Below are 18,574 nucleotides of genomic sequence, written 5' to 3' on the forward strand. Positions count from 1 at the left end.
TTATTTCATAAAAAGAGGGATTATAACTTCTACAGTCTATTTGGACGTTACTATAATTATGAGGGTGCATTAAATATTCAATCTTTGTAACCTTAGAAAATGCTGACGAATGCAAACTTTTAACTCATAATTAATCGCCACTGATGAGATTTTCAAAGCAACACTAATAATTATGACAGTGAAATTTGACACTGCTATAATTAGTATAGGTAATAGTATGGTTTCGAGTGCAAGTTGGAAAAAACATGCACGAGTGAGTTTTTCAAAGACTCAAAATAGCACGAGTCCGAAGGACGAGTGCTATTTTAGGGCTTTGGAAAACTCACGAGTGTATTCTTTTTTCCAAATTGCACGAGAAACCATACTATTACTTGTTAATAATATACATGAAAATGTTCGAGACAAACACACTTAGTACACGAGTATTTCTTGTATTTCTTGTCCCCATGTACATTTTGTTGATCGATCTTTCCCTTATATTGAATATTTCCTTTAGCGACGTTATAATTATTTCTTAAATATTTTGTTGTGAAACCATTGTTTTAACGTTAAAAAGTCGCGAAAATCCAAATTTCCGTGCTTGATTTCCGTTGCCATCTTGGTTTGTTTTGTTTGGGGCAAGCATATATTTCCCGCCAAAACGTAGCTCAAATTTGATTGGCTGATATATTTATGACAGCCAATCAGATTGGTCTGTTACAAATTTTTGCACTGTTGTTACAGATTTTTGCACTGTTGTTACAGATTTTTGCACTGCTGTTCGGATTAATTGCACTGAAATCGACCAATCACAGTCAAGAAATATTTTCATGTATATTATTATGAACATAATATGCACATCGAGTTATTGAACAGTGTCGGTCATTTAATCTTTAATTATGTTACCTTTCAAGATGTTGACGAATGCACCCTTCGGACTCATAATTGCGACAGTAAGGCAACGTGCCGTAATACCATCGGTTCGTTCATTTGTACCTGTAATGACGGTTATACAGGAAATGGTACTACATGCGAAGGTATGTGCTTTGCATTACTATTTTGTTATAGTTTTGGTCTAAATTTAAAATCTAAATCTCTGGAATCGAAATGCGAATAACACTAACAACACTGCTGCTTTGGAACACTTATGACTATAAAAATTATAAACTGCTCAGCAAGATTATTAATAACCCGTTAACAGTTAATCATTAAAGAAAACAAGCTCCTTCGTTAAATATTCAATTTTATTCCCGCCAAATATTCATGATTTATTACCTTTAAAGATGTTGATGAGTGCGCACGTGACACTGACAACTGTGACAATCAAGCAACGTGTAAAAACACCAATGGGTCGTTCACTTGTACCTGCAATGAAGGGTATACAGGAAACGGAACCACGTGCGAAGGTATGTGCTTTCCATTACTATTTTTGTTTTTCATAAAATACATTTTTATTTTATAAAAAGAGGGATTATAACTTCTACAGTCTATTTAAACGTTACTGTATGAACGCGCATTAAATATTCAATCTTTGTTACTTTAGAAGATGTTGACGAATGCAAACTTTGAACTCATAATTAATTGTCACTGATGAGATTTTCAAAGCAACACTAATATTTACGACAGTGAAATTTGTCACTGCTAAAATTATGAACATAATATGCACATCGAGTTATTAAACAGTGTTGTCGTTTAATCTTCAATTATGTTACTTTTCAAGATGTTAACGAATGCGCACTTGGGACTCACAATTGCCACAGGAAGGCAAGGTGCAGTAATACCACCGGTTCGTTCATTTGTACCTGCAAGGACGGTTATACAGGAAATGGTACTACATGCGAAGGTATGTGCTTTGCATTACTATTTTGTTATAGTTTTGGTCTAAATTTAAAATCTAAATCTCTGGAATCGAAATGCGAATAACACTAACAACACTGCTGCTTTGGAACACTTATGACTATAAAAATTATAAACTGCTCAGCAAGATTATTAATAACCCGTTAACAGTTAATCATTAAAGAAAACCAGCTCCTTCGTTAAATATTCAATTTTATTCCCGCCAAATATTCATGATTTATTACCTTTAAAGATGTTGATGAGTGCGCACGTGACACTGACAACTGTGACAATCAAGCAACGTGTAAAAACACCAATGGGTCGTTCACTTGTACCTGCAATGAAGGGTATACAGGAAACGGAACCACGTGCGAAGGTATGTGCTTTCCATTACTATTTTTGTTTTTCATAAAATACATTTTTATTTTATAAAAAGAGGGATTATAACTTCTACAGTCTATTTAAACGTTACTGTATGAACGCGCATTAAATATTCAATCTTTGTTACTTTAGAAGATGTTGACGAATGCAAACTTTGAACTCATAATTAATTGTCACTGATGAGATTTTCAAAGCAACACTAATATTTACGACAGTGAAATTTGTCACTGCTAAAATTATGAACATAATATGCACATCGAGTTATTAAACAGTGTTGTCGTTTAATCTTCAATTATGTTACTTTTCAAGATGTTAACGAATGCGCACTTGGGACTCACAATTGCCACAGGAAGGCAAGGTGCAGTAATACCACCGGTTCGTTCATTTGTACCTGCAAGGACGGTTATACAGGAAATGGTACTACATGCAAAGGTATGGGCTTTGCATTACTATTTTGTTATAGTTTTGGTCTAAATTTAAAATCGAAATTTCTGGAATCGAAATGCGAACAACACTAACAACACTGTTGCTTTGGCACACCTATAACTATAATAATTATAAACTGCTCAGCAAGATTATTAATAACCCGTTAACAGTTAATCATTAAAGAAAACCAGCTCCCTCGTTAAATATTCAATCATTATTACCTTTGAAGATGTTGATGAATGCAGACTTGGGAATCACACCTGTCACAGTCAGGCAACGTGCAGTAATACCAATGGGTCGTTCACTTGTACCTGCAATGAAGGTTATACAGGAAATGGAATTCTGTGTAAAGGTATGCATTTGATAATACAACTTTGCAACCCCAGTGGTTGCAACTATCCCGTTCGTTGATCATCTTGAATACAGAGCCGTAACTAGAAGCTTAATTGCGCGGTCAATGTATATTCATATATTCGACCTATTCTCGAGTGATTTATTTTCTATGCTATTGTTCCTATGATATGTAAACGAGAATGTATATAATTACAACCGTCGTCCTTGGTTGTTCAGTATAGACTTAATTGCACTCACTGCATTCTTATCAAAAATCCTAAGATCCAAAATCCTAGGATCAAAATCCATCGGACGCCTTCAGTTTATGTGCAGGGGGACGTTTCCAAAATAGGTTAAATTTAACTCAAGCTGCGTTAGCGTTAACCGGTTTTTATTAAACAACTGGGGCCCAGGATTGTTTTGAAGCTGCTCAAACTCTTAGTAGGAAATATTTCATTTTGTTATCAAGAATTGTAGTGATGATGCATTCTGCTTTTTTAAAATATTAGGCTAATAGTTCTTTTCGGTAATTACAGCCCAACATTTTAACGTCACAACGTTTTAGATTTAGAACCACCTTAAATGAAATGGATTTCAAGTTTTACTCTCACGAGCCACGTGCAAAGATGCAAAAACTTCCTCTTCAACACATGCATGAGTTTTTTTTTATTTTCACCAATAAATGTGGAAATAAGCCATAAGACCGCGAGCCTTGTTTTCGAGTTATGACTTATTTCCATACTTATTTGTCAAAATGAAAAATTCTTTTTCGTGCATGTGTTGAAGAAGAAAGTTTTGTATCTTTGCACGTGGCTTGTCAGAGTAAAACTTGAAATCCATCTGATTTAATTAAGGTGGTTCCATATTTAAATGATAATGTTGTGACGTAATTACCGAAAAGGTCTATTGGATTTTCCATATCTTTCTTTGCAGACATAAACGAATGTGTTGGAGCATCGCGAAAATGTTCAGGTCAAGGTCAAGAATGTGTCAACTTCCCTGGAGCATACCGTTGCCATTGTACCAGTCCACGACAGCAACTTATTGATGAAGAATGTACTGGTAGGTTTGGCGTACACTTAGCATAACATCGTTGGCAACCTCGGCCACCTGCATGTGCCTGCACTTCCTCTTAAGCCGATAGCTTCTGTATCTTATAACGAGATATGGACACCGGTGTTCTCAATGTAATACAAACCTAGCCAATCTTGCTATTACTGATTACCAGTCTTGCTCATATTTCGCGCATGCCCCTAATCAACAAAAACATCCAACTCTACTGTCTAAAAAATTAGAATTTAAACCACTTTGGTTTCTGTATATTGTGCGACAGAATACTATGGTGTAATTAAAATATCTGGGCACGGGGCTAAGGGATGTTGCCGATCAATAACCTATTAGTACCTGGTGCAAGTATATCGTTTCGGTTCGGTGGAGCTTTTATTCCTATTTAAATCGTTCATAATCATGCGTTGCACTAGTAACTCTATTAACCTAAATAGTAAGAGCGATATGTCATTAATGTTTGTTTATTTTTTGGTAAATGTTTGTTTATTGTTCGGTAAATCGTACATCGTAAATCATCGTAACGCTTTATCGCAGTCTTTTAAAGCATAATTTTTAACACACAGTCCAAGCAGACTATATTTTCAACTGCAACCGGTAGTTTGACTCAAAGGAACCTTTTTATTTTTTCGTTGAATTATTTTGAACTTTTTTCCTTGTTTTGTTGCATTTTTTCCAATATTTTAGATCAAAATACTGTGATTTTTGGAAATACGAGTCCACAGTCTTGTTCCAAATCAATAACAGCGGTGAATGATTTCGAGATACTTCATGCTTCTTCTGTGTTTAACAACCCCACCCAAGCGCCACGCAAGTTAACTACGTGATTATTCAATCCGGCCCCAGGGTGTATAAAAAAATGTACTCCCTATTGAAATAAGGCTTCTGTTAGAATTTGAATGCATTATTATAATTTGATGCACTGGTAAGCATAGTAATTAACTTGAGGCATTCGAATTGAACGTCTTGTTTTACATTTTAAGCACCTGCGAGTCTGGCATAATAACAAGGCATTCAAATTGGAATAAAAGTTTCATTTTAATAGGGGGAACTTTTTTGATACACCCTGTAGACTATTAGAAATGTGCAATTAGTATAGCTGTATAGGTGGTAATCATGCATGCGAGGGCGAGTACAATTCGGGATTAATAGTACGATAATTACAAAATATAATAATGAATGAATTTATAATTAATGAAATAAATGTACTCCTCTCGGCCAATCAGCAACGCAGTGATTTTAACATTACCATAATAACCTTTGTAACTGTTTAATAACAATTTTTGAATATACATGACTGTCCTACCCCACTTAAACGGTCAAATAACAACTTTCATGCGTCTTCTCTTCCTCTTAGATATTCAAGCCTCTGTCGAAGGTCGATTTGTCATTATAAATTACCGCTACATCCCTGCCTATGATAATCCACAAAGTCTAGAATACTTTAAATTTACTCAACTGTTAATCATTGAGGTATGTACAACTACGACATTCTTATAAATATTCATGGTAATCGCTCTTGTGCTTTTTGCTTCGAATGTCAATGACAGCTTCGTACCTAGGCGCTTTAGGCTGCATTCAGACTGAGTGCCCGGCACTGGTGCCCAAAGTCAAAACTGGTTCATAAAGCCTGGTTTTCATCACTCGCAGATAGTCGGCGAGCATCACCGATATCAAAATTACGACAGATGCCAAGCATCGTTATTGTTGAAAACCGCTTATCGTAATGCACCTGCGAATGTCCCCGACGATCGCAGCAAAACGAAAAAAATTGTTTTGTTACGACGATCGGCGTTTGTCGCAGATAGGCTGCGACTGATAAAACTATGAAAACCGCATTTACGGACTTTGCCGACAATCGTAAAATGCTAATCATCCTAATTTCGAACCCAGTGTTCTAATTTGTCGGGCCCTCTTGTCCAAAATACACGAAGACAGATTACGTTTATGAAAACCGCCTTTCTGCGATACTCGCCGACTGCTACCAAGTCAGCATCGCCGAGCATTGCCGTCTATCTGCGAGTGGTGAAAACCAGGCTTAAGACGTGCTGAGCACAGCGCCCTTGTGGAGTACTATGTCTGGAGGTAGGGCTCCGTGCTCAAATTCATTTGGACTTCCAAAGCGTCGTGAAAAAGTCCACATATAGTGAAAAAGTCCACAAAACATAATGCTTTCTGAGGTCTCTGAGGTATATATTAATAAGTTTTTTATTCTATAATTATTATACATCACTTGTCAAAGAAGAACCAAACAACAATTTAAAATTGAAATATGCGCCGCACGTGATTAAAGTTGTTATTTCCCTTGAAAAAAAAGCGTGTTATCTCCCGCGACATCAAAATTTCGTCACTCTCGCATGATTCGCTCTCGACCAATGAAACACTTCGAATTAACACCATACTTTGAAAAGTGGTATATAATATATATATGAATATACAAATGTTCCCCAGAATATTTTTTTTTTAATTGAGCTTTCGACTCGGTACTTCGAGTCTTCTTCAAAATATCTAAATTATTTACATGTGTCTAGCTTTATATATTTATTCAAGATTCGCGCTGTTCTTAAAGACTCTGTATACGTCTGATTGGCTGTTTTGAAGTTGATCTGTAAAACAATTGCCTTACCATACATTCAGACTACTTCGACCTTGTAATATTGACGTAGCACGTAAACAAGCGCACAAACTTAGGGGATATTTTACAAAACACAAGGACAAAACGACAACCACTGAAACAAGAAATGCCATCTACTTGAATCCTTGCAAAGACTATCCCGACATGCAACGATACATAGGTCATAACTATACATAGGTATAGATACATAACTGAACACAAGAACGCTATAAAACGACACGACCTTAAATCCTTACCCGCAGTACACACATACGACAACTTTCACACCTTCGCCTGGATAAAAAACTGAACCACTGGGACGAGCACAAACAAAACACGCACGTGAATTCAAAGAAGCTTGGTTTCAGACGACCATACTATTAACGGACAAATCAACATTCCTGCAGTCTATCTGCAACTTAAGACAAAATGTAAGGATTCTATCAATAATAAGTTAAAATGAATATAATAATAACTTAAAGCTTGACCCACCCGCATCTGATACACAACAACGAAATGCAGTCAACCATGACAACGGATCCCTCAACTACCACTCATATCAGATCAACTTCAAAACAACCAATCAGACGTTGTCAACGTTACAGAGTCTTAAAGAACAGCGCAAAACCTAAATATAAATATATAAAACTACAGACACATGTAAATAATTTAGATATTCTGAAGAATAGAACTACCGAGTCGAAAGCTCAATAAAAACAATTTTGAATTATATACATATATATAGTTATATAAATAATTATATAAATATATAAATGTATAACATTACATAATATATATATATATATATTAATATATATATATTAATATATAATTATATATATATATATATACATAAATCAACAAATTACAATCTTAAAATTTTTTTTAAAATTTTATTTCGCTACACTGTGTTTCACCTAGTACCTAACCTGGTGTAGTTTGTCACCAGTCAGTGAACTTCCTTGATATTACCCTGAATCTAAAAGAAGACAAGTTCTCCCCCTATCGGAAACCTAATAACAATCCAGTTTATATCGACAGCCGATCCAATCACCCACCATCCATTATCAGACAACTCCCCAGAGCTATCAACAAGCGAATATCCTCTCTTTCATCTGATAAATCCAGTTTTGATTTGGCTGCACCAATTTATGAAGATGCACTGAGACACAGTAGTCTTAACACCACATTGAGTTACGAGCAGAATACTAATGATTCTAAACCAACAAGAAGAACGCGTTCAAGGAACATTATTTGGTACAACCCACCCTATAGTAAGAACGTAAAAACAAACGTAGCGGGAAGGTTTCTTCGTCTGATTGATAAGCATTTTCCAAAATCGTGCCCTCTTCATAAAATTTTCAATCGGAACTCGGTGAAAGTGAGTTACTCCTGTATGAAAAATGTCAGATCGTCAATATCAAGCAGCAACCATAGAATTCTAAAGCAACAAAATACTAGCTCTCAACCTACCTTGAAACCATGTAACTGTCGAGTTAAAGACGAATGCCCATTAAACGGCAATTGCCTAACGAAAAGCATCGTATACAAAGCAGAAGTCCGATCTAACAATGGGAAAGAGATCAAGCACTACATTGGTATGACAGCAGGCAGCTTCAAACTAAGATACAGCAACCATCTAAAATCATTCAAGCATGAATGTTACTCCGGTGAAACGGAACTATCAAAATATATTTGGAAGCTTAAAGCGCAACACGAACCATTCCAAATAAAATGGTCGATAATGAAACAAGTTCCCTCGGCGAACCCCGGAATGAATGTTTGCCCGCTGTGTATTGAGGAAAAAAGGCTTATCATGTTATCTAATAAAGAAGAGTCGTTGAACAAAAGATCTGAAATATTCAGTAGATGCCGACATAGATTTGGCTTTAAGGCCTGTTATGTTAAGCGCGCGCAAGCTGGTACATTTAAGCGCTTGCGTTAACAATCAGAAACGCGTGTGCATAACCGTTACATCTTAATTGCGTGTTAGTAATCGCCTGATGATCGTACACGGTAGAAGTACGTGAAACACAGTGTAGCGAAATAAAATTTTAAAAAAAATTTTAAGATTGTAATTTGTTGATTTATTTGCTCTACTATTGTATTGGTATTGAGCACTCTGATTTACTACGCACAGATCCAAATTTGCGTATATATATACATATATATATATATATCAATTATAAACCTTTGTTATAATATATATATATATTATAATATATAATATATATATTATATATATATATATATAATATATATATATATATATATATATTAATATATATATATATATACTGGCGGTCAAAAAGAACTGCTTAAAACAAGTTAAAATGCTCTCAAATGAACGTATGTGTCCCTCTTACAATATATACGAGTAAATATAGACTTGATTACATGCTAAGCTATATGAAATATTAATATTTTGTTGACCATCTTTTGGCCTAATAATTGAATACGGCCTTACACCGGCGTGGCATAATTTTTGTTAAGGTGGTAATGTTGGGCTATCAAAAGAAATTCATCCTATGGGCAGTCTTTACAGCAACCCATAAATCATGGACGCTTTATCAATTAATTCCTTTCTTGCACTCTTCCCTTGACATTGTCCCACAGATTTTCAATAGGGTTAAGGTATTTTGACTGTGCAAGCCACTCCCTCTTCCCATGAAATCATTGTTTGACTATCTTGGAAGTGTGACAGGTTGCATTACATTATTGAAATATTGTTTGGAATAAGAGAATTATACAAAATGCCTATGAAGCTCTCTCCTATATTCGCTTCTTCTTTATGAATTTGTATCTAAACAGTAATTATTTTTGACCGCTAGTGTACAATAAAAGATTGATTGTTACGATTCTTGTTACATACGATAATAGCAACATTTGTGCAGTTTTTTTTGACCGCCAGTGTATATGCTCATATATACCGGGTGCCCCAGAAGAAAGTACTTTGGTTTGATTCATAATAACTTCTAAACTAGCTAAGCTATTAATAAACTGAAATAACTTTCACTAGATGAGGGAAGATGAACATAGACTTTGATGTATTGCAGTTGTGTTTTATTTAAAAATTCGCGGAGATATTAACGTTCAAAATCGGTAGCACATTTCTGGATGTGTCTAAATTATGCAAAAAACGCCGTATGAAATATTATTCAAGCTTTTCTTAACTGGAACATACATTATTAGCAGTAAATAAATGTCACTTGACAAATTGTTTATTATGAAACGAATTATTATTATTTAATGAAGAAAATAATACAGCCTTTTTGCAATCACACATTACAGTATCAGCGCTATTGTTACGTTTTATTTCAAAAATGTTGGATGCCTCTTGGGATTTGCATGTTGTGTCTTATGGAGTTATGGTTTTATTTTGAGTTTATTCTGAACATGCCAAGATTAAGTAAAGATCAAAGAGTTTTGGTGTGTTTAGTAGAGAATGCACAATTTCTGAACGCGAAATCAAAGTTCATTTCACCGTATTGTTAAATTTGGCATCAAAGTCCATCCATATGTTATGATTACACGGCAGATGTTAATGGAAGGTGATCCGGTACAACGAATGGCTGAATTTCTGTAACCAACTCGTCGATACAGTTGAACAGAACCCGCGATTTCCTCTGAAGGAATGAATCTTGCTGGTTTTCTGTATATAATAATACTTTGTTTTATGATAAACAATTTGACAAGTGGCATTTATTTACTGCTAATAGCAGTTTTTTTGCGCTTTTTGCATAATTTAGAATATGTGCTACCGAAATATGCAACCGATTTTGAACATTAATCTCTGCGTAAATTTTTTAAATAAAATACAACTGAAATATATCATGAAAGTTATTTCAGCTAGTTTAGAAGTTATTATGAATCAAACCAGATTGCTTTCTTCTGGGACACCCGTTGTGTAATTTTTAAACATATATACACATAATTATATATAATAATTCATATTTTGTCTTCCTATAGCTTACGAACCTCTACACGAGAGCAGCGACGCTACGTTTTACCTTTCAGAGTGTCATCATTTTACGACTATTGTAAGTTTTAACAGCCTTTGAGATTTTTTTCAACTCTTTATACAGCGCCGAAGCTGTACAGGTGCTTGTACAAGGTGTCCTAAAAAACACACAAAACTTTCGAAATCGCCTGCTGTTAAAATTTGAATGACCTACGGATTTCTGTCTGCGGGGATTTAAAGCAAAATCATAAAATGCTCAATACAAAAATGTACAATTTGCCAGAGAGGAGGGACATGTTGAAGGTCGTAGGGCTTAAGTTGTAGATCTAAATTTGAATATTTTATGCATATTTATAAATTTGTAAAATACTGTTTATTTGCAGTTTAAAAGATCATTTGTGAGTATTATGTATATTCAAGCATTCAAACTCTAACTATTACATTGTTATGGGTGATAGCAAATACTTTCAAAAACTAGATTCGCCACTGTTTTGGGACACCCTGTATTTTCATGTATTCATGTTTACATATCGAAGGAAAAATAACGTAAAAAAGAAGTCAGTCGGCATAAGACGAATATATGAATATACCCCATCCCCCAATTAAGTAGCTACAGTCCTCTCTTTAGCGGTTTTTGTTTGTTCAGTTTTTATTTATTACAGAAACGGACTGAAGCTCCGTTTACACTATACTGTAAATTTCTTGGAATGGCACGGCTAAAATGGATACGCGTACCCCATCTCATAAGTACTCAGGCTGGCAATACAAAGGCGCGGGGAAAGAATAAAATAAGCAATGGTATAATCATTTTGCCGTGCCGTGCCGTGCCGTTTAAACTTAAAAATGTGTAATAACTTCACTGTGTACTGTTTTTTGAATATAGCCGTATATTTTTAGGGGTTGTGGATATGTATTTGGATATGTAGCGTTGGATAGTTGCTTACTCCCCCGGCTTTGTAGCTTCCATAGCGATCGACTCCAAATCCGTATCGAACGCGGTTATAATTATTATATGATTTACAGATATTCTACGTGGAATTCGCCTAGATCATGCACAAACATAATTGTATCCTGTTATCGTAATTTCCACTTTTGCAAAATCATATACATTTGCGGGCAAAAATATTGTTTCAAAATCTAATCCTCATATAAAACTGATAGAAAATATATTATTTACGATGAAACTATCAAAATGCCATTGGTAAAGAACAAAAGTTTCTGGCGGTAAAGTCACGAATCTTGCATTATATATTTAGATAAGTCTAATTTTCTCTTTTTTACAATTGCAGCCCTGGATCTGTTGGTTCTGTTTACGTTGCAACATTCAATGATTCCGCTGGAATAAACAGTAACAATATTCAAAACGAATTGATCGATGCAATGAATTTCACACAAAACAGCACATTTCTTGGAGCATATCTCCAAATCAGCAACAGCACAAATCGCACTGAAGTAAAAGGCCTCTTCAGTGTGAAAGGTATGTAAATCCCAATTATAGTTTCGTTTCTTTGAATATTTTTGCAACAGGAAATACATGCATGCAAAATCCGCTCGCCTGAAGCAATTAACATATATTTCCAGCATTTTCCAACCACGCTTGCTCTTGTCAGTTACCTCTGTAGCTCAGTGGCAAGAGCATTGCACCGGCATTGCAAAAGCGTAGGCTCGATTCCTGCAGGACCCTCCTATAGTTGACTCATTTTACCATCAACTGTTTCTGGCTTGAATTTTAAGTGTGTATAATACCACTCGAATTTAGACCCTTTAAAACCACTAGAATTTACCTGCATCGAGTGAAGTGCCAAAAATCTCAATATAATTCCAACAGTGAAATTTTATAATAGCCGAGTTCATATTAGAGACGGGAAACTCGTCTATAAAAGGGGAAACTCGTCTAATGTGAATCCGGTCACAGATGGGTTTCTCGTCTGAATTTACCCGTCTAACTTTCCCGTCTAAACAGACGGGTAAGTTGGACGGGAATCCCGTCTGGACGAGAAACTCGTCTTAAATTCGCATTTTGACGGTTAAATGAGACGAGTTTCTGAAATAACACGGTCAAAGACGGAACAAGAAAACAAACAAAATTTTTACCGTAACAATTACGATACCTTTTTTGACATTACCCGAATCATCAGACGTATAAATTTATCCATTCCTATTCATATTTTGACGAAGATTTACCATCGACTTTCCCCTCGAATATGAATTCGGCTAATGCTCGTTTCTGCTGAATGATCGAAGGCGCGTATAAGTAAAATCCAATAGCTATGATCAAGTACAATTATAAAGTCGATTCATTTGCAGATTCAACTATGTTGACAATTGTTCTGCGAATAGTTTGAACAATTTTTAACAATACTACAATTTTTTTAACCAGGTTAACTTTAAAAATAAATGCTTTACTAATCAAAATAATTTTAACGAAATTGATGCATGAAAATAATTCAAAAAGGTGTCATACATTTGTTGATAAATCCACATCATATCTAACTTACAAAATACGTGCATGCTTTGAAATAAGAAATCTACCTTTTCAAAAACATGTAAGAACAAATAATTTACCAAAATCTAAAAACTGTGTAATACTGTCCCTGTGAAGATTTATTTCGTTCTTTCACTTTAGGATCGTAGATTTTAGCTCTTCGAATTAAAGCATCTTTTACATTCTCTTTTAATGAATTTTACGAGTCAATTTATCGTATATTTTCAAGATCATCCAAGTGAAGAAATAAATATTGTTTAAAAAAAAAATTCAAAAGATAAGTTAAGCTGATGCAAACTGATATTCCATTTTAGCCAAATAATAGCACGTTTGAAAACGTTTGCTAGTCACCAGTTCAAACTCGTCTTGAACTCACGCGTGCGAAACACGTCCAGCGTCCATGATATAATGACGGACAACTTCAATTTAGTAGCATTTGCATGTAAATCCTCAAGAATATACGCAATTTGTAAACTTTTATTATGCATTAACAACCATTCAATTAAGCACAGGTATAATTCGACAGTATACTGAAAATATATTTTCATGGAGCAGAGATCTAGCAGCTTCAGACGAAACGACGCTGTGCTGTTAATGTATAGACATCTTTTACGTGAATATATATCATATTGGATGGATCGTGCAGTTTTATATTGCTAACATTAAGATTATTTACTATGCAAGTATTTTGGCTATTCCGGATCCTTTAAAATAATTGCAGGATAAAATTTTTTGACATCATATACATGTGGTTACACTTATTTGACAAAGGTGCATTTTGTATCTGTGAACTGAGAAAATTGCACGAGCAACTAAATTAATCATAGAAATATTAGCAATAATCCTTCTGCTTCATTCAGTGATTTGTTTAACCTAGATTTTAAAATTCACTGGCAGCAGTCAAAGCCCTCAATCTGTTAGATAGGGACAGACGTCTGGTTGCTTAAAGCATGGAAACTTTGCACGATCCTTGGACCCCTAGTTTCAGAATTATGACCAAAGAGAAATGTTATTTACAACAGAATATGATTATGCAAGAGAGAAAATGGCTTATATCTTAACTAAAAATACATGCATGCAGCAATCCTCGCTATTTCGAAGTCAAGTAAATGCTCTTCCGAGCTAGTCAGACCTCAGGTTATATTGTGAAAACGACTTCAATGAATTGACAGCTAATAATAGTTCTCATAAAAGTGAAAAAAGATCACCCATATTTCTGCTCCATTAAGCGCCAGGTAATATTATGGACTCTTATACAGCCCAAGTAAACAGTACGTCAAATGTTATTCCTCGAATATTCATCTAGCGAATATTTGCATTTTCTCGGTAGTCGACGTTAAAAACATTAGAGTGAGATTTTTTACCAAAATTCAAATTTACACTTTCAAAAACAGTAAGAGCAATGTTGTGCTCGTTTTTAGTAATCGATTATGTCTTTGGAAAATGACATATCAAAATAAACTGGATCTCGGCAAATACAAAATAATCAAAATTGTATCTATCGTTCCTTTTTCACCATCATCTGTATAACTTATATAGTTTATCGATAAGTTTGCTCAAAATAACTTTTCGTATTTTATTTTGTATAATGTTTTTAAAGTCGTCAGCAATTTGACTGTCATTTCGTAAACTCTTTTGTAAAAGCGTTTCATAAACTTGTTTCAAAATAAAACGAGAAGAAACAAGATATAGGATGGCAGATAACAAACATGGACACACTTCAATACAAAGCGGTGTAAGAGAAATAATTCATAATGTGCAAACTTATAAGTGTTTTAAAAGGGTGCATCATTTTCCTCAGTCTCTCTTTTTTACACTTTATGAATTACAGTATGATTATTTTTGTATTACCGAATGATGGGAGCGTTAGCTATATATATTATACTCGATAAAATATAATATTAATTGATTCCAGTTTTGGGTAATTTCATAATAAACAAAATGTTTAGGTCAGATTAGCTCAGAGGTTTGAGTACTTTGTTTGAAATAGCGAGGGATTGCTGTTGGTGTTGCTGCATGCCTGTATTTCTAGGTTATGTTGTGTGTAGTACACTATTTAATGAAAAAATATCTATACCAATGATACCACTACATAAGTAAATGCTTATAATTATGTTATATAAATTATATATTACATATAACTATACCCTATGGAAGATATATACGCACAGTCTTTTTACGTTCTTTTTTTTCTTCACAGACTATGACGAATGCAATGTTAGTAGTATCCATACTCCTGATTGTGGTAACAACTCACTATGTATGAACACAAACACAAGTTATGAATGTGTTTGTCTTTCTGGATATGAAAAAAGTAACGGAAGCTGTCTTGGTAAGCATAAACACGTTCTGCTATATGGTTAAATATTCTATTTGTCTCAAAATTATGCATTTCTAATGCTTTTAATGCAGATTTGCTAAAATCCCACGTTTAAGCCTTAATTTTAATACACATAAAATGTCCTTGAAATATCCAGGACATAAATTGCTCTTGAAATTTCCAGAAGAATGTCCTTGAATTATCCAGGACAAATTTCAGCTGGAAATATCCAAAAAAATGTCCTTGAAATATTCAGAAATGAACAAAACTTAATAGACAAATTAATAGAAAATTCCTTGGGACGATGACGTAATATCAAAAGTATCAAAGATGAAATTCGCCTTTCATCAACGTATCATTTGTGAGGACAAATTGGACATGACGATTTCAAACGTGGCTGTTAGCTAATCTGAACCTGTTAGCTAATCTGAACCTGTTAATTCTTTTTAATATATCGATAATATGAAATATCGTATGATAAACCTATCCTAAAATTAGCTTGAAAAAATACGCCTCTCATAATTTACGAATATCGCCAATTTGAGTTGATTAGATTTTAATTCGTGACTCATTTTTATATAGCCAGTGCGATTGACAAAGATGATGTCAATATCGTCAGGAATTTGACGATTGTAGTCGTTATATGGAGTACACTGTGTTTTACGATCGCCATTATTCTGGTTCTTATCGCTGTATTTAGGTAAGCCACATTTACACTTGTTGCACTGAGATTTTTCCTTTTTCCGTTGAAAAAAAATTCTATTGATGCCCGTTAATTGTTCATGCAAGACGATTTCACGAATTAGGTGTACGCGCACTGGGGGTAAAGAACTCCTAGTATTAACATATTTATATTATGCAATAAAAACAAAAAAGGGTGCTGAGAAATATGAAATTTATTTCTCGTGGTAAGAATTATAGCTCACACTAAATACCATAACACTGTTCACGGGAATGTTATAGAATGATGATGATAATTAATAAACTGGAGTTGTTCTATTGATCCTCGATAATTGTTCATCAAGGGCGGGTTTTTTATCCTACTTCACGCCATCTCATATTTCAAACTGTCGTCAACCAATTGTAGCTAAGTTTGGTAGCTACGTATACAAGGGCAGCCAATCTGAGATCATGACGTCATGAGGCACCTCGACATGAGGCCCGTCGCTATTCTTCTGAGTAATAGCACAAAGAGCGAAAGCATTTTATTCTAATTTACAGTTGGAGACAAACAAACGTCTTTCCGCATAAAAATAATAGAATTCCTTAAAATTTTCCAGTGCCGAAGTCATATGAGATGGAAAATTTAAATTCAGTTTTGTCGAGGATATGGCTTCTGATTTATCGAAGTTATTACTCAGACTAGCCGGATTTTCTAAAATCCAGTACTCATTTTTTGCTGTCCACTGTTAATGCCTGTCACGTCTACCTCTAGAACAAGAAATCACAAATAAGATGCTTAGTTTTTCTTTATTTTCACTTTATTTTCTTTGTTTTCACTATTTTCATGATAAGCAAATCTTTTCAAATTTTGTTAGATTCATGATAATTGTTACATTTCGCTTCGCCTTTCAGTGTTCCATGTAGCCACAGTAGCCCGCTGTTGCGTTGCTTCACATGAAGTATCCTCATCCTTAATACAACTGCTCACATATCATCACAGGCGCCGCCATCTTTTCAGTGCACTGACTTTAATTATGTATTATGTATATCTTAAAATTTTGCAACTCTCAGTCGTATTTTCACATTTACGAACTACATACACAAACTCATCAAAATACTCGTACATAAATACAAAAATATACACAAAAAACTAAATCTATTTGGCAACCGACTTCCCTAAATTTTTTCCGAAACATTTTTTTGTTTTAAAAGCCATTGCAAATATGTGAAATTTGCGAAAATACAAACTCTTTTCGGTTGAATTTTTTGAAAAGCTATCGGGATCCCATCACCCTGCCCTACGTCACAGCAAATACGCAATATGTTTGGCTGGTTGAGTCCCGTTGACGTAAACAAATTTCAAAATTCAAAACTAAGCCAGTTGACTAGAGTTGCCAACCTTATGTAAACATATATATAATACATAATTCAAGTGAAGTGCACTGAAAAAAATGGCGGCGCCTGCGCTGGTATGTCAGCAGTTGAATTAAGGATGAGGATACTTCATGTAAAGCAACACAATAACGGGTTACCTGTGATGTAGCCTGGCTATAGCTGTTATAAATCTGCATAATCTCGCACGTAAAACAGTTGAGCAATGAAGATTGATTTCGCGTACCTCCTTGAATAATATTTACTAATGCATAGCCAACGAAAACTCCTATTTAACATGGTTTTATTTTTTTATTAGCATGTGTGCAGAAGTGTATGGTGAAAAACGTGAACAATTTGAGACAGAATTGCACTCAATGCCAGAGACTGTCACTTCTCCCGTCTACACGACATATCCAGCCATGGAACATTATTATGCAGACAACGAGTAAACATACTTTTTGAAATGAGGCCTTTAAAAATGTATTGCGGTTTTATGCACAACATAAAAATTTGTCCATAAATTTAATTATCTATGCACTCACATAACGTACTTTTTGATTTCACGTAATATTACTACTTTTATACAGTTTTTATACAGTTATACACTATTTAGTCGGCTATCAGCTCATGGTAATCGACTCGAGCTCGTGGTAATTTTTTTTATAATGTAGCTATGCTATAAACACCATTTTATAAAAGAAATAAACATTGCGTAAAAAAATTAACCAGTTTCGCTATTGATTTACTTTCAGTCGATCTTTCGCTGAAAATATTATCAAATTTAATTTAAAAACGCGTTTTTATTAACAAAAAAATTTTGGTGATTTGTTTTAAATAATTTATGTGGAAACTAAACTTTCAAAAAGTGTTTTAATATCTCCTTTATTACTCCTAAGCATAACTGTTGGCCATTTTGTTTTTGCTAGAAGCGGAGTAATAGGGAGTAATAGGGAGTTATATATGGTTCCAGTTTTATTAAAGTTTATTACTGTCCCCTTTATGGTAGTTGCTACCGTAACCGTTTCGACAGACTATTCTACGGTTTCTCTGGATGACAGAATTTACCTGGAATGCTAGTGAGTTCTGCTGGTTTGTCAAGCTCTTCAGTCGTGATACTTTCGCGATGAAGTTGTCACC

General features: G+C 34.5%; 1 protein-coding gene across 1 annotated transcript in view; it reads left to right on the plus strand.

Moving 5' to 3' along the window:
* LOC114528893 (fibrillin-3-like) overlaps window positions 1–18,106 on the plus strand; it is a gene marked incomplete at its 5' end in the record, with an annotated part of 50,849 nt that extends 32,743 nt beyond the window's left edge. Inside the window, 13 exons of the mRNA XM_028550618.1 lie at window positions 894–1,016; window positions 1,263–1,385; window positions 1,700–1,822; window positions 2,069–2,191; window positions 2,506–2,628; window positions 2,852–2,974; window positions 3,889–4,017; window positions 5,378–5,493; window positions 10,604–10,674; window positions 11,885–12,072; window positions 15,281–15,412; window positions 15,983–16,100; window positions 17,754–18,106. Coding sequence (XP_028406419.1) covers window positions 894–1,016; window positions 1,263–1,385; window positions 1,700–1,822; window positions 2,069–2,191; window positions 2,506–2,628; window positions 2,852–2,974; window positions 3,889–4,017; window positions 5,378–5,493; window positions 10,604–10,674; window positions 11,885–12,072; window positions 15,281–15,412; window positions 15,983–16,100; window positions 17,754–17,886 — 1,625 coding nt within the window. The remainder of the gene's footprint in view (window positions 1–893; window positions 1,017–1,262; window positions 1,386–1,699; window positions 1,823–2,068; window positions 2,192–2,505; window positions 2,629–2,851; window positions 2,975–3,888; window positions 4,018–5,377; window positions 5,494–10,603; window positions 10,675–11,884; window positions 12,073–15,280; window positions 15,413–15,982; window positions 16,101–17,753) is intronic.
* Between the last annotated feature and the right edge of the window lie 468 nt (window positions 18,107–18,574).

Source organism: Dendronephthya gigantea, unplaced genomic scaffold, assembly GCF_004324835.1.
Source record: "Dendronephthya gigantea isolate DGI-Jeju-01 unplaced genomic scaffold, DenGig_1.0 000052F, whole genome shotgun sequence".
NCBI classification, from domain to species: Eukaryota; Metazoa; Cnidaria; class Anthozoa; order Malacalcyonacea; family Nephtheidae; genus Dendronephthya; species Dendronephthya gigantea.